General features: G+C 45.5%; 2 protein-coding genes across 2 annotated transcripts in view; one reads left to right on the top strand and one right to left on the bottom strand.

Moving 5' to 3' along the window:
- The window catches only part of LOC119647775, a 553,287-nt gene that overhangs the window by 100,352 nt on the left and 437,405 nt on the right, over positions 1-15,530 (top strand). The gene's annotated exons all lie outside the window — the stretch shown is intronic.
- Positions 7,065-7,783, bottom strand: LOC119647782. The gene is made up of 2 exons (XM_038048965.1): positions 7,659-7,783; positions 7,065-7,601 (listed from the first exon to the last, which is right to left on the bottom strand). Exons 1-2 carry the CDS (start codon positions 7,725-7,727, stop codon positions 7,248-7,250), a joined length of 423 nt encoding a protein of 140 aa, XP_037904893.1. The 5' UTR covers positions 7,728-7,783; the 3' UTR covers positions 7,065-7,247.

Genomic DNA, 15,530 nt, shown 5'->3' with positions numbered 1-15,530 from the left:
CGTCCAGACAGTGCGGACAGCAGAAGAGTATTGAGGTGAGATTTGGGGTCTACCCACCCAACATGCTCAACATACTGTCTGGCCGCAGAATGTACCTGCTATGCGGCTATGCCGAACATGAATTTTGCTGCCGAGCCGGGTGAAGGGAAAGCAACTCATTATCCACTAGAGGCCAAAAAACCTCTTCAGTTGCTATATACATTATGTCAAGGCATTTGACAGCGCCCCCCGCATACCTGGCTAATCGATGACCTAAATTTGTACCGCACTAACCTCACACTGGTAAAGTTTTTGGCGACAGTCATGAAAGGGTGGTATACCAGCTTATCACTCATACAAACCTCTGTCTCCGGGGGATTCATTGAATCCCCTTTGGTTTTCCATAGAATTGAAAGATGCTAGAGGGCATGGTTTCATAATAAAGTATGGCCTATATGATAAGTGCGAGCTGGCAAAATGAATATACTTAAACGATATCAAGGTGTACGGTGGTACTGACGACCAGTTTAGAAGGCTGTTGCGAATAGTGGATATGTTTATCCGTGATATTCAGATGGGACTGACTAAAGTGTCGAGTCCAAGCCATCCGCAATGGTCATCCCGAGCCACATGCCGGACATAGTATTAGTGACCTCCACATCAAAGCTATGAGAGACAAACTTCTACAAATACCTAAAGGATGTTCAGTCAGACCAGGAGTCAAGTAAGGCTTTTCTCTGAGAAATCAATCACGAGGGGATCGAGTCTCTGGCGGTACGCTGTGGGGGAAACCCCGTCATACGCGGACTGCCGTATACGCTTCTAACTGTTTTCCATAAGACAATAGACTAAGTTTATGTCGAAAAATATAAAGATTGGTCAAATCAACTTGCAGCATGCCAAAGCTCCCTCCTACCTGTTGGATTTCCCCTATATCTTTCTGGTGCAAGAACCGTGGGCTCGATTTAACAGAATCTGGGGCATTGGATCAGTAAAGGGGGCTAGGATCTTCTACGACGAAAGATCCATAAGACCGAGAGCTTGCGTCCTGATATCAAGACGGTTAGAGGCAAGTATGCTGAGACAATATTGTTCCCAGGACTTAGCTACGGTCATCATACAATACCAGATAAATGGCGAGAGGAAAAACATCATAGCTGCCTCCGCTTATTTACCCTATGATTCTTTGTATTCTCCACTGACGCAAGAGCTTAGGGATCTGGTGGCGTATGCAGAATCAAGTGGTCTCGAACTCTTAATAGGTTGCGATACGAATGCTCAACACACCTGTTGGGGCAGTAGCAAATGCAATCCAACAGGGGAGAAGCTATTTGATTTCATCACTTCAGCTGGTCTTATGAGTGCAAACGTAGGGTGCGCCCCTACGTTCGTGGGACCGAGAAGAAGCGAAGTAATTGACCTAACAATCTGTACCTCAAAAGTGTTATAGTTGATTACACACTGGCAACTGCTAGGTATCACTGTCAGATCACCGATATCTAGAATTCAATCTGACTATTGCTGGCGAACAGTCTGGAGTACAAAGACGGAACCCTAGGAAAACGGATTGGGCAAAGTTCAATGAACTTCTTGGTAATAAAGTACAGTTCCCTAGGCGACTAAGGACTCCTTTGGCGCTGGAAGATGAATTGAAAACTCTGAACTGCACACTTTTAGAGTGCTATGAAGAGGCTTGTCTTATTTCCCGAGGCCAAAGCGGTAAAACGGTTCCTTGGTGGAACCGAGAACTGCAAAAACTAAGGAAATCAACCAGGCGACTTCTAAACCGTGCTTGCAAAAGTAACAAGAATGAAGACTGGTTAAATTTCAAGAACTCACAATGGGAATATAAGAGGCTCGTTAGGTGTTCCAAACGAGACCCCTTTAGAGCGTACTGTGAGGAACTGGAAGGCGAAAGGGAGACTTCAAGGCTGTGCAGAGTCCTTAAAAGGGATGAGTCGGCCAAGTTGGATTCTCTTAGAAAACCCGACCCGCTCGTGAAAGTGCCACGAGCTCCGGACTGGATTCAGTACAGACTCTCCTGGAAGTACACCGCCCGGGAGAACGGGTGAGAGAAGTGGTTGGGGGAGAATTGACGGTTCTTGCAAGCCTTTCAACACGCAAGTGTTGCAAGGGGAACTGAAACACTGCGAAAGCGGTCGTTACCCATGAAAAGGCGAGAGCTGCTATACAGTCCTTTGAACAATTCAAAGCAATGCTAAAGGAGGGTATAGAGCATTTACAGCGACCTCTAAGAAATATTTTTCGAGGATGTCTTGCTCTGGGCTACGTGCCTTCTTCTTGGCAACAGGTTAAAGTAGTTTTCATACCGAAACCTGGGAAAGATGACTATTCTAATCCAAAGGACTTCAGACAGGTCAGCTTGACTTCATTCTTGCTGAAAGGTTTGGAGAGACTGGTGGAGCGTCACATTCGTCGAAACGCAGTTAGGTCACACCCACTTAGTGAAAACAAACATGCTTACCAACGTGGAAAGTCCTGTGAGTTTGCTCTTCATTCTTTGGTCACAAAGATAGAGGATGCAACTTTGAATGGTGAGTACGCGATGGGGGTGTTCGTGGACATTGAAGGGGCTTTTGACTGTGCGCCTTTTCAAAAACTTTGTAATGCCGCCAGAGCGCATGGTGTTGATGATGCTTTAATTAAGTGGATCCATGCTATGCTAACGCAAAGATTGCTGTGCGCTGAGGTAGGGGTCGATCGTTACCTGGCTACAGAAGCAGCGAAAGGCTGCCCCCATGAAGATGTGCTTTCGCCACTTCTGTGGAGTGTGCTGATCGACTCACTGCTATGCGAACTGCAAAATTTGCCAATACACGCTCAAGCTTATGCTGATGACGTGGCTGTACTTGCTGTTGATCGGGATCTTGGAACGGTGTGTAGGAATATACAACGTGCTGTTGATTTGATAGACAGCTTGTGCCGCAGACATGGTCTATCAGTTAATCCAAATAAAACCACAATGGTTTTATTCACAATAAGGAGAAAACTGGATGGACTTTGCCTCCCTGTGATGAGAGGTACTACCCTTCAACTCTCCGAAGAAGTGGAATATCTGGGAGTCACTCTAGATAAAAAACTTCTTTGGAACAAACATGTAGAGGTAAAGATGAAACGAGCTCTCACAGCTTATGGGCTGTGCAGACGGACCTTTGCCTCGACATGGGGACTCAGGCCTCATGTGGTAATGTGGATACCTGTTGCTATCATTAGGCCGATGTTCGTATATGCATCCGTAGTGTGGTGGGTTAACGTGGGACAAAAAGGTTTTCAACGTAAGCTAGCGGCACTGCAAAGAACTGTGCCTCTGGGTATCACTGGTGCCATGAGCACGACATCCGGCGCAGCTCTGAATGCACTACTCAATTTGCAGCCCCTGGATATATTTATTCAAAGCACTGCAATGAGAGCAGCTCATAGACTAATTCAATTAGATCTATGGGAAAACAGCGGATGTGGGGGCACAGAGCATTGGAAGAGTTACTGGGAGGGCTGAATCCAGTTCTTACAATGCCTTCCGATTCTCGTGCCCCCATACATCTGTTTAGTAGAAAACATGAAGTTACCCTGAAGAGTAGAGAGGACTGGAAAGACCCAGAGGAATGGATGGCGGGATATATGGAAGTCTTCTACACCGATGGCTCAAAAAGATAAGAGGGTTCTGGAGCCGGAGTCTACCTCTCGAATAAAAACAAGAAGTGGGCTTTTCCTTTAGGACAATATGCGACGGTTTTTCAGGCCGAAGTTTATGCGATCCTAAGGGTGGCAAACTGGGTGATTGACGAGCGGTTGAAGGGCAGGCGCATCGCAATCTGCAGTGACAATCAAGCTGCATTGAGGGCATTGAGCAGTCCTTTGATCACCTCGAAAATCGTTCAGGAATGCAGATACCGGTTGAACTCTATGTCTAGATTCAATACGGTGGAACTACTCTGAGTACCTGGTCACTGTGGCATAGAGCGAAATGAAATCTCTGACGCTTTAGCGAAAGAGGGGTCAATCACCCCTATGCCGGGACTGGAGCCAGCAGTTGGAGTATCAGTAGCATTGGCTAAGTCTATTCTCAAAAACTGGGAAGAAGCTTCCCATAATGGCAGGTGGCAGAGCCTAAATGCTGCTCGATACACCAAACTTTCAATGCCAGAACCCAACATACGTACCGCAAAGTTTATCCTGTCGAAAAGCAGGAGGACTTGTAGGTGTATTGTGAGCATTCTGACAGGCCATAATTCACTAGCTGGGCATATGTTCAGAATAGGAATTACCGAAGATGATACGTGTCCCTCCTGTAATGAGGAAGCGCAATCCATGGACGCATGAGGCATCAGATCTTTGGTGTCGATGTTCTCCAATTGCGACGGGTAGCATCACATCCACTAGCGGAAATCCTGCGATACGTTAACGAATCTGGAATATTCCGTTAGACGGGGGAGGCGAGTACAATGGGCCAACACGGCTTGAGTGCTCAGAAGCTGTAGCTTCTCCCCCACCATACGCACACAGACCAGGAGCATATCGATGAATGGAATTCGAAGACAATGCACGGCAAGAAATACGTGTACACTGGGGAGCTCTTTGCTGAGACCGAGGGATTTATGTTTGCCATTTAGGATAGCGTGGCCGCTACCCGAGCTCATAATGGAAGAGCGAGAGGAGACGGACCAGTGCAGAATGTGTGGTTCGGCGTTAGAGACATCGGACCATCTCTTTTCTGACTACACGAACAGACGTACTGCTAAATGTAAATTAATTCATCAAAAATTTGCATGCGAACATGGGCTGATCACGGGAACATTTCCAGTTTACCGATATAAGCCCTAACGCACGGCTCTATTGTATGGTGGCAGGCTTTGAAGAAAAAATACAATAGAACGAAGCTTAATAGGATTCAAAGAACCGCGTGTGCAGGTGCTACGGGAGCTCTGCAGTCCTGCCCGGCAGATGCTCTCAATATACTCCTGCATCTCCTCCCCCTAGACCTCCACATTAAATATATTGCAGCATGCAATGCCGTCAGACTACGTGAGTCCGGATGCTGGACAGCGAAGTCCTACGGCCACAGCAACATCCTAGATGAAATACCTCGAGAAATCTGGCATCCCCCACGGACTATGTCACACGCAAGCTTTGCTGTGGACCTTCCAACCAGGGCAAAGTGGAAGACCGGCGGCGTGTTGCAAAACTAAGGCACGGTATTCTTTATGGACGAATCAAAGATGACCTATGGAGTCGGCGCGGGGGTTTTCTCGAATACACACGGTGTATCCAAGTCGTATGGTCTCCCAGGTTTCGCCAGTGTATTCCAGGCGGAAGTACTGGCGATGTTGGAAGTCTGTCGATGGCTGGAGCGTGATTCGAGCCCCAAGCGTTACATAGCCATTCTGACCGACAACCAAGCGGCCATCAAGGCCTTGTACTCAACGACGACATCTTCCCGGCTGGTGGGATAGTGCAGAGACGCGCTCAACCATCTGGGCGGCACGCTCAAGGCCATTCTCCTCTGGGTTCCCGGGCATAGGAACATAGAGGGGAATGAGCGGGCTGACGGATTGGCCAGGCAAGGCTCTGCTCTTGACAGTCCCTCGGCGAATACAGTCGATGTTACGCTGGCGGCTGTCGGGGCCCGAGTCTACTCGCACTACCTAGCAGCGACGGGCCTGAGATGGCGAAAGCTTACAAGCTGTCCCAAGTCAAGGAGAATTTGGCCCGCTTATAACATAGCCCGATCATGAGGGCTCCTGTGCCAGACGCGTGCAAATGCATTCAAGATTACGGCGGTCTGCACGGGGCACTGGCCCATAGGGGACCATGCCGCTAGGCTCGGCATACCCTACAATACGCATTGCCGAAGCTGCGGAGAAGGAACGGAAACCCTCATGCACTTTCGCTGCGATTGCCCGGCTCTGGCTCGAGTCAGGCTGCGGACACTGGGTAAACCATTCTTTGGGGACCTCAGAGAGATTTCTAGTTGCAGGGTCGGAGAGCTGCTTTCCTTCGTGAATGCTACGGGCTGGCTCTGAAGATCCGAGCCGGCTGAACTCTGCCTCCCTGCTCCCATAACAACAGTCACGGTCTTAGTAGTTTGTGGCATCAAAACAGCGGAGCGGAACGGCCAATGATACCTACCTACCGATATAAGCTGCAGGTAGTACTTGATAGTTTTGCTTAAAGCATGTATTGAGACTGGCAAGTAACTGATCGTCATATAGGGCGCAACAACTCTGACGTGATGTTAGTTGACAAGACGGGTCGCTCCGCATATATCATTGATGCTGTTATCCGCTATAATAGTAACATTGAACGGAAATACATGGAGAGCCACTGGCTCGGAAAATCAAAAAAATTCAGCGTCTCGAGCGAGTGGTTGTAGCTCGCATAATATACGGCTTCCTTGGATGACGTGGGATTCTCACATAGCCTGGTTCAAACCGTGCAGAAGTACACCATTCAGCATGCGTGTTCGATGTTGCGGAGGAGTTCACGACGGATTCTCCGATTAACCTACCATCGGTTAAGTAGGTAGCATCGCCCAGGCCTAAATGGCTTAATGCTAGTATAAGGTAAAACCTGTCATCTGCCGAGACTGCGATTATCCGGGAAATTTTATTTCTGATTCCTCAAAATACTCTAAGTTCTAGTTTTGACATAGAGTTTCGCCACTCACTTCAAGTTGAATGAATTGAAGCCAATTAATCGCCAAACCTGATAAAATTGAATTTCATCTGAAAAGCTTCGGTCGTTCCAGTAAACCTGCATAATCGTATGCCAGTAGTCAAACAGTCTGAAGGGTTCACGAATGCTATTTAATTCGATCTTTTCAGGGATTTGCCCAAAAACCTGGACCTAAGGTAGACCAACAAAGATTGTCAATAAATCAATAAGCTCAGGATCACTTTTGTAATTTGAGTCAAATACGTCTCCACAGTTTATTTCTCAAAACTCAGAAACTCCAAAATAGATACATAATAATTTCGTATAGCGGATCCAGATTTATATTGATGTGCGGCACAAATAACTAATTATTTGTATTTCTGTTTCGATCTCCTCGTGAATGCCAGAATAGATTAAATTTAGACTGGATATGGCCCTTGATTGAGATATTAGCGCATTTCGAGTAGGTACCGTTCATGGAATGGCCGTCCCAAGCTAGAGAGACCCAAAATTGACCTTCCGGAACATATAGTGGTAACTTGTTCACTGAGAAAGAATAGTCTTTCAGATAGAAGATATCCTGTCAAAAAAAAGCTTTAAAATTCACACTTTTGTTGTTCGCCGAACTTCCTCCTCACCTTTTCAGCAGGACAAGTAGGCACTTTTCCAAATTCTTTTGCCTCGTCCAGGATAATCAAAAATATATTACCCAATTGGGAATTCGACATAAATGTGCAGATATTGTCAAATGTATGATCGAAAATTTTCACAAAATCGTTAGCCCGCAGGGATTTCGCAAACAATTGAATAGAAGCACCAAAATTTGAAGCCTTCTCCAAGACATTCAGGTAAGTAGTCAGTTTATGGCTTTTGGAGACAGTGCAGTTCATATCGCAGTATTTCGAGGTTTCTGGCACTTCGCATGTATCAAATAAAATAGAAAAATCACGCTGGAATTAAAGAAATATCTTTAGCAGTTTTCCTTCATATTAAAACTTGAGAAATACCCTTGCAAAAGATGGTTCAAAGTACGTTGCAGCTACCAAAATTACAAAGAAGTGAATTGACAGGAACATGTTTCCCACTTGGAACTACGTATAGTTTGCAAGTTTCCAACAATAACTCAAAATAGTTCAATCAATAAAATAGTTCTATCGACAAACTAGGTCGGGGAAAATATACATATTACGGTCTTTGTCGCGGTTCATAGCCTACAGTAATAGTTGCGATTAATGGTCGACCAAAAGTTTATGCTGTTAAGTGATTTTTGAAGGGTTTGCTTGTATTTCACTATCATCATTATTATTATATCTATCTCCCAGTATAATCGGATTTGAGGGCCCATAATTAAATATTATCTATTGCTTCAACAGCAAACAACTTTTGGTCATTGTCTATTTTACGCCACCTACGGAAAATATACCTACCGAGCCAGATATTATCAGATAAACACTGGATTTCCTTTTTTAGAAAATCAAAACAATATTCACTGAAAATGTTCCCAAGTGGCCGCCAGGGAAGAAATATAGACAGAAAACCTGGCTGAAATTAGAATTTGTCGTTTGAATTAGGAGTTACTTTGTTACTGACAGTTGGAAGATATTTTTCCTTTTTATTAGTTAAATGTATCTAATCTATACAAATACGTATTTCGGGGACCAACTGTCCCCTTCTTCAGTGTTTTATCTTCTAAAAGCTTTCCTTCACAATTTGGGTTTTTATAGCTATTCTTTTGCTTCTATTCTTCTCCTAGTCCCTCCTAAAAGTTCCACCAAGGTGGAAAAATTGTTCAAGATGTGGAGACTCTCGTAGGAATCTAGTCTCCTAACGTAGTCACTTGCTTCAAAATATTGACGTTGTCCAACGACAAATGGTGTCCTCGCTCTATTATATATCTGGCAACCGCGGAACTTATGTGTGAGTTATTTTTATTTTTAGCAGATTCGACCCCCTTTAAGTGTTCTAACACCCTGGTCTGGACTAGCCGTTTTGTTTGCCCTACGTAAATCTTGTCGCAGTGTGGGCAGGAAATCTTACAAATGCCATTTTTTTCCGTACACTGGTTCCCGAAATACCTATTTATATAGATTAGATGCTTTTAGCCAATAAAAAGGAAAAATATCTCCAAAGGCAATCTATCATTTTTAGAATTTGTCCCAAATGTAAAAAGATTTGACAAATTTTAGGATTTGATTTTTTGAAATGTGTTTATTTCTCTCCCGATAGGCAACAAAGCTTTCCAAGAACTACTGTTGCCCATCCGATATCATAATCATCAACGGCGCAACAACTGGTATTCGGTCTAGGCTTGCCTCCAGACATCCCTGTTTTGCGCCGAGGTCCACCAATTCGATATCCCTAAAAGCTGTCTGGTGTCCTGACCTACGCCATCGCTCCATCTCAGGCAGGGTGCGCCTCATCTTCATCATGGGTATTGCCCTTATAGACTTTCCGGGCTGGATCATCCTCATCCATATGGATTAAGTGATCCGTCCACCGTAACCTATTGAGCCGGATTTTATCCACAACCGCACGGACATGGTATCGCTCATAGATTTGCTCGTTATGTAGGCTACGAAATCGTCCATCTTCATGTAGGGTGCCAAAAATTCTTCGGAGGATTCTTCTCTCGAACGTGGCCAAGAGTTCGCAATTTTTCTTGCTAAGAACCCAAGACTCCGAGGAATACATGAGGACTGGCAAGATCATAGTCTTGTACAGTAAGAGCTTTGACCCTATGGTGAAACGTTTCGAGCGGAACAGTTTTTGTAAGCTGAAATAGGCTCTGGTGGCTGCCAACGACGTCATAGCTGTTAGCGGTTGCGATTCTCGACCCTAGATAGGAGAAATTATCAACAGTCTCAACTCTCTTCCCGTTTGACCAGTGCGATTTGATGTTGTTGTTTGGTTGGTTTTCGATGCTGACGTTACCACCATATACTTTGTCTTGCCTTCATTGATGTGCAGCACAAGATCTCGCGCCACCTGCTCGATCTGGATGAACGCAGTTTGCACACCTTGGGTCGTTCTTCCCATGATGTCGATATCGTCAGTGTGGGCCAGTAGTTGGGTAGACTTAAAGAGGATCGTACCCCTTGTCGCATGCCGCAGAGAGAAAATCTGATCTGTTGCTGATTTGCCTGGAGTGAAGCCTCTTTGGTATGGGTCAGTGATGTTCTAGGCGTATGGAATTATCCGGCCTAGCAAGATAACGGAGAATATTTTATAGATGGTACTCAGCAACGTGATGCCTCTATAATTGCTGCACTGTGTGATATCTCCCTTTTTGTGAATGGAACAGATAATGCCTCGTTGCCAATCGTCAGGCATTGATTCGCTGTCCCATACCTTGAGCACAAGTTGATGAACCACTTGGTGTAACTGGTCGCCTCCATATTTAACTAATTCGGCTGTAATTCCATCGGATCCTGGCGACTTATGATTTTTAAGCCGTTGACAGACTGTTTCTCCTAAACTTGGTGGTGGCAGTATTTGTCCGTTGTCTTCAGTTGACGGGACCTCCAACCCGCCGATGTTTCGGTTGTTCAGTTGTCCATCAAAGAACTCAACGCATCGCTCCAATATACCCATTTTGTCGGAAGTCAAATTTCTTTTATTCCGTTACTAGCTAACATTCAAACTTGTCGTTCTAGAATCTCTGTTGACTGCGGTTATTGCGGGAATGATTTCCCTCTTATAGGTGTTGCGGACGGCTGTGCTATGGATATCTTCATTGTTAACTCTCACCTGATTGTCAGAGGGGATTTTATCTGGCTGGTGTTTTTATTCGAGCTCGGAGCACCATGCCAACGAGATAGTGATCCGAGTCTATATTGGCCCCCTTATACGTTCTGACATTCACCAAAGGCTGAGAGGTGTCGGCGTTCGATCAACGCGAGGTCAATTTGGTTGAAAGTGTTCCCATCTGGAGAGGCCCGTGTGGGTTTGTGGACCGCTTTCCACCCAAACCAGGTACTTCCAACAACCATTTCGTGTGCCACTTCTAATTGAATAATCCGCATTCTGTTATCATTTGTATTTTGATGTAAGCTATGGGAGCCAACGTATCGCCTGAATACGGGCTCGTCCCTACTTGGCTGTTGAAATCCCAAAGTATGATTTTGATATGATATCTGGGGCAGGTTTCTCCGTCTCTGCAATCTCCTCTGTAGGGGCGTGCACGTTAATGAGGCTTATATTCCTAAATTTGCCTCGAAAGCGCAGAGTACAGAGCGGTGCGTTTATGTTTTCAAAGCCGATAACAGCAGGCTTTATTTTTTGGATGACTAAGAAACCTACTCCGAACACATAGTTTACTATAATATATGGTGTAGTGACTCTTCTCCAGGAAACCGGTGTCTATCTAACGTATCTCCTGCAACGCTCTTATATCAGCTCTACATTGGGCAGCGTATCGGCCAGCTGGTTGGTAGCTCCATTTCTATACAGGGAGCCCATGTTCCATGAGAAAATGCGCAAATCGTTGATCCGTTGTCGTTGCCGGGTTCGTCGTTGCGTTATCAGTCCAGTCCGAGACTCCTGTTGTGAAGTTGTTTTCCGTATAGGGTTGTCAGCCCTACTCAATCCCCAACTTGGAGGAGCAGTTAGTACGATTTGTCTCCTTTATAGGCACTGGGGACTCGCGTTAATCCTTCTCCGTCTACAGCTTGTCATTCTTCGATACCCAAGTTGTGCCGACCATCTCAAGTCGTGGAACCTGCAGTGGAAATTTCAGGTGGCGAATACAAACCTTTTACGGACATCGCACTGTCCAATGATACATACGCACCTTTCGGGGTAAAAGGTTCAGCTCGATCAACGACCTAGCTTTCGCGACATTAGAAATGGAAAACCCGCAATAGGAGGTGCATTGAAAGTAGAAAAGCTTTTATGTTTAATTGGACCACTGAGACCTGTGGGGACAATTCTTTTCTAGCGACTCTTGAAAGTGCTCACGACCCGAAGGGAATGGCAATGGGAAAGGTGGGTTATCTATGTTAACATATAACTAAGGTGTTTCCACGTTCCTAGGGCCTAGTACCAAAGCAAGACTAGTGGCGTTGAGATCGTCTTGTCTGCGGACGAAGAGACTTTACAAAATGCTAGGAGAATCCCGGGTCATGGCCATAAGGACATACTGAAATCAGCTGGTTGACATTTACTCCTTGATCAGGTATAGCGGGTAAACCATAATTACACGCCATCGCTAAAGGTTCGCGGAAATGCGCTTCAGTTCTCCCCCGCAACTTCCCGCGATGTCCGCATTCTTCATCTACTGTTTTCCGCTAAGTACTCTTTGGGTTACCCACTAGTTTCACTCCTTAATCTGCGACCTATCTACTGCCGCTTCCGCCTTCTATATATATTGCCCGCGAGTAACTAGCCTAGGTCCTGTCCAAGTTCTTTGCTTTAAATAGTATCAGGCCAGCGTACTGCGATAATACGACGCAAACAAATGTTGGCTTGGAACATTCGAGTGAGAGCGGCCGTCACTTTCCACATGCAATACAGAAAGATCATTAGCACAGAACAGTCCCATCCTTGATTTCGGCGTTAAGATAACTGCTTTTCCAGATTTTCGACAAAGCAAATTCAAAGCCATCTGGCCAAGACTCGTGACCTGGTGAGAGAACAACCAGATGTTTTCATCGTAAACGAGATGTTTGAGGAAACATCTCAAGGTCCATTAAATTCTTCTGTGTCCTCCGACCAGGGCAGCATGAAGGACGTTGCAGATAACAAGAAGAGATAATATCGGTGACAGGATACAACCGTGGTGATCTTCACTTTGCAACTCAAATTTCTCTAAGATTTTATCTCGTTGCTAGTTACCAGTTTTCCCCAAACGCTTGCGTACAGCACACCCCTAGTTTACGCTGTCGAAAGGCTTATGAATATCGCTCAATCAGATGAGGCAAAGGTTTAAAATCCGCGCACTGTCCAAAATGTTCCGCATGATACTGATATAGCCAAAATTGAAGGAAATCAGCTTGCTCTCTGTCGATCAAACTTTCGAGATATTTCTCTAGATACTCCTCTAATTGCCACATTCAAAACGGATGTCCTTCCTTGGAATCTTAACGATCATTCACTTCCTCTCCTTTCTGTGAACGGTCTCGAATTCCTAAGATTTCTGTACGTGTGGCAGCTGATCTGCAGTAACCGCAGGTGCAGCGATAAATAATCAGCGAGTAGGCCGCCTCTTCTGCTTCTGCTCTTCTGCTTGGAGGAATAGTCCGAATCCGCATGTTACGGAGACTAGCTACAAGCTGGGGAACCTCATCGGATGTGATACGGTTAAAATTCATGGTAAACTGTTCTTTCCATCTTTTCAGTTGCTTCTCATCGTGGATGAGAAGTCAACCGTTAACATCCTTCATAGGACCACCTAAAGATTGACGACCACATTCAAGCTCTTTCATGATACGGTATACACTTTCCGCTTGTCTGGCTAGCACAATAAAAAATTGTCTCTTGTCATGGCGTACACTACGCTGAACTTCTCGGGATTTCGCTCGGTATCGGAGTTCGAGCGTGTCACTTTCGCCATCACTGGCAGCGGTCACCACGATTCCGTAGTCAAGCAGATCTTATGACGCCTCTTCCAGACGAAGCCGACAATCTGCGCAGCACCCGAGGAAAGAGCATTTCTGATGGCCCATCGATATTCTCAGGCAGGTTACCCAGTATATCTGCCGTCCGATCAGCAAGATAGCTCTACCACTGTCGAGCGTCAACTGGATTAGACAAGCGGCCGATATTGAACTTAGGGGGTCGCATCCTTCTCCATTATATCGAAAGTGTCCGTTGGTACAAAGCATTGTACAATTGTGATGCTCCTTGACCTGGGCCGGAATCTTGCAGAAAACAGATCAAGAAAGGGCGCCTTGCCTTAGCCGTTAGAAACAACGCGACAGCAGGTTTGCGTCTGCTAACACTTGGCTTTCCAGAGCGCCATAACACGATGCCGCAAGAGGGAGAGGAGTAGTCTTACTTCGTTTAGGCAGTGAATGTCCAATTTCTATCATTAGAATTTTTGTTCAAGTTGGAGAAAGCAAGCATTCTAAGAACGCCCGCTACCGTTGTCGAGGAGCGTGCACACATTCTAGAAACCAATCGGAGTCCATTTTCGATCGGTCATAGCCTAGCCGAGACATTTTTGACGCTTTGGCAGCAATAAAGTTTCAAATTTTGCAGGCATCTTGTCCACAAATTTCTATCCGTTTAAGTCGCCTTTTACGACATGGAGGGGACGATCACGCCAATGGCTACATGGCGATTAACTATTATCTAGCCTACTTTGCACTGCCGAAATCTGTCAAAAGATGGAAACAAGCCAAAAATTTATGGACTTTATGGCAGCACTGTAAACCGGTTTTAAATATATCCAGATCAGGCTTTTCACCGAGAAAATGGTGAAACCAATCAAAAACAAGCCGACCTCGCTCTCAACGGAGCGAGAAGGGCTAAAGAAGATGTGATAGCAGCGGTTAAGTTTACCATTATCGTGCAAGTTAAGAATGGCTTATGTCCTGTATAGAGGCTCGGGGTTAGGCCTCCATTTCAGCCACTTTATGGCAACATGATTGCAACAAGGTCCAGATTGTCCGAACAAGAGGGAGATCCACATGCATTTGGTATACGGCGAGCACGTTGCAGATTCTGGTGGGTTGGGTTGTATTAAGAGCGAGTTGAATTATACCGCTAAATTAAATTAATACAAATAAATCTTAGTTTTTGCCGGGTGGCTCAGAACTACTCCATTTTTTTTTTTGTAAACTTGGCATCATCATCAGAATCAGAGATAGATAGAGGATATGTCTGATATGTGGAAGAGGGACCCAACATCAAATAATGATATTCCGGAAGCAGTTTGTAAGGGCGAAAATCTACAACTTCTACGCTCCTCCTTGTACAACCATAGCACAATATGAGAAGATATTAGACAGCCTTAAGACCATTGCTGGTATCTTTAATGCGGGGGATTCTGGAGCCGAACACCGTAATGGCCAACGTTGGATGCGATCTCAGCTTTCGAGGAAAAGAACTAGATACTATTGAGGATTTGGCGTACCTTTGTGCTTCTAGACACTGCAGATCGAGTGACCATAAGGTCGGTTTTCTCGAACCCAAGAATCGGCGATCGAGAGCGATTTGAAAACAAACAACTTATCACAGCCGGCTGGTCCATTGATGTTTCTTAGGGACTTTAGGGACAAATTACAATTTGAAGGAAAGGACGATGCGAAAAGTTGGTCAGCCGTGGCAGCTGGCACTAATATGCGGCAACAGCGCTTGCACTACAATACGATACGAACCAGACAGGCTGGACGTTGAAATCGGCTCTTCTGTGAAGGAGAAGTTTTCGCCCAAGGATATGGGAAGCGTGAACGTTGTGTGCGAAAGGGAAAATACCGAAATCTTGGAAATGTCCCTAAGAAGGCCATACGCAAATGCGAATCCAGCTACCATAGATAATTTTGCCGAGAGGCTAATATGAACTGGTTACAAAGTTGTAATGAAAAGATCTGAAATTACTTCATTTGAGCCCAATTAGCGCATTGGTGCGCCGTTTTGATGCCACAAACTCCTAAGACCGTGACTGTTGTTATAGGAACAGGGAAGCAGAGTCCAGCCGGCTCGGATCTTCAGAGCCAGCCCGTAGCATTCACGAAGGAAAGCAGCTCTCCGACCCTGCAATTTGAAATCTCACTGAGGTCCCCAAAGAATGGTTTATCCAGTGTCCGCAGCTTGACTCGAGCCAGAGCTGGGCAATCGCAGCGAAAGTGCATGAGGGTTTCCCTTCCTTCTCCACAGCTTCGGCAATGCGAGTTGTAGGGTAAGCCGAACCTAGCGGCATGGTCCCCTATGGGCCAGAG

The sequence above is a fragment of the Hermetia illucens genome, chromosome 2 (genome assembly GCF_905115235.1).
Source record: "Hermetia illucens chromosome 2, iHerIll2.2.curated.20191125, whole genome shotgun sequence".
NCBI classification, from domain to species: Eukaryota; Metazoa; Arthropoda; class Insecta; order Diptera; family Stratiomyidae; genus Hermetia; species Hermetia illucens.
Note: the sequence above shows the minus strand (reverse complement) of the source record. Positions and strands in the feature narration are given on the sequence as shown.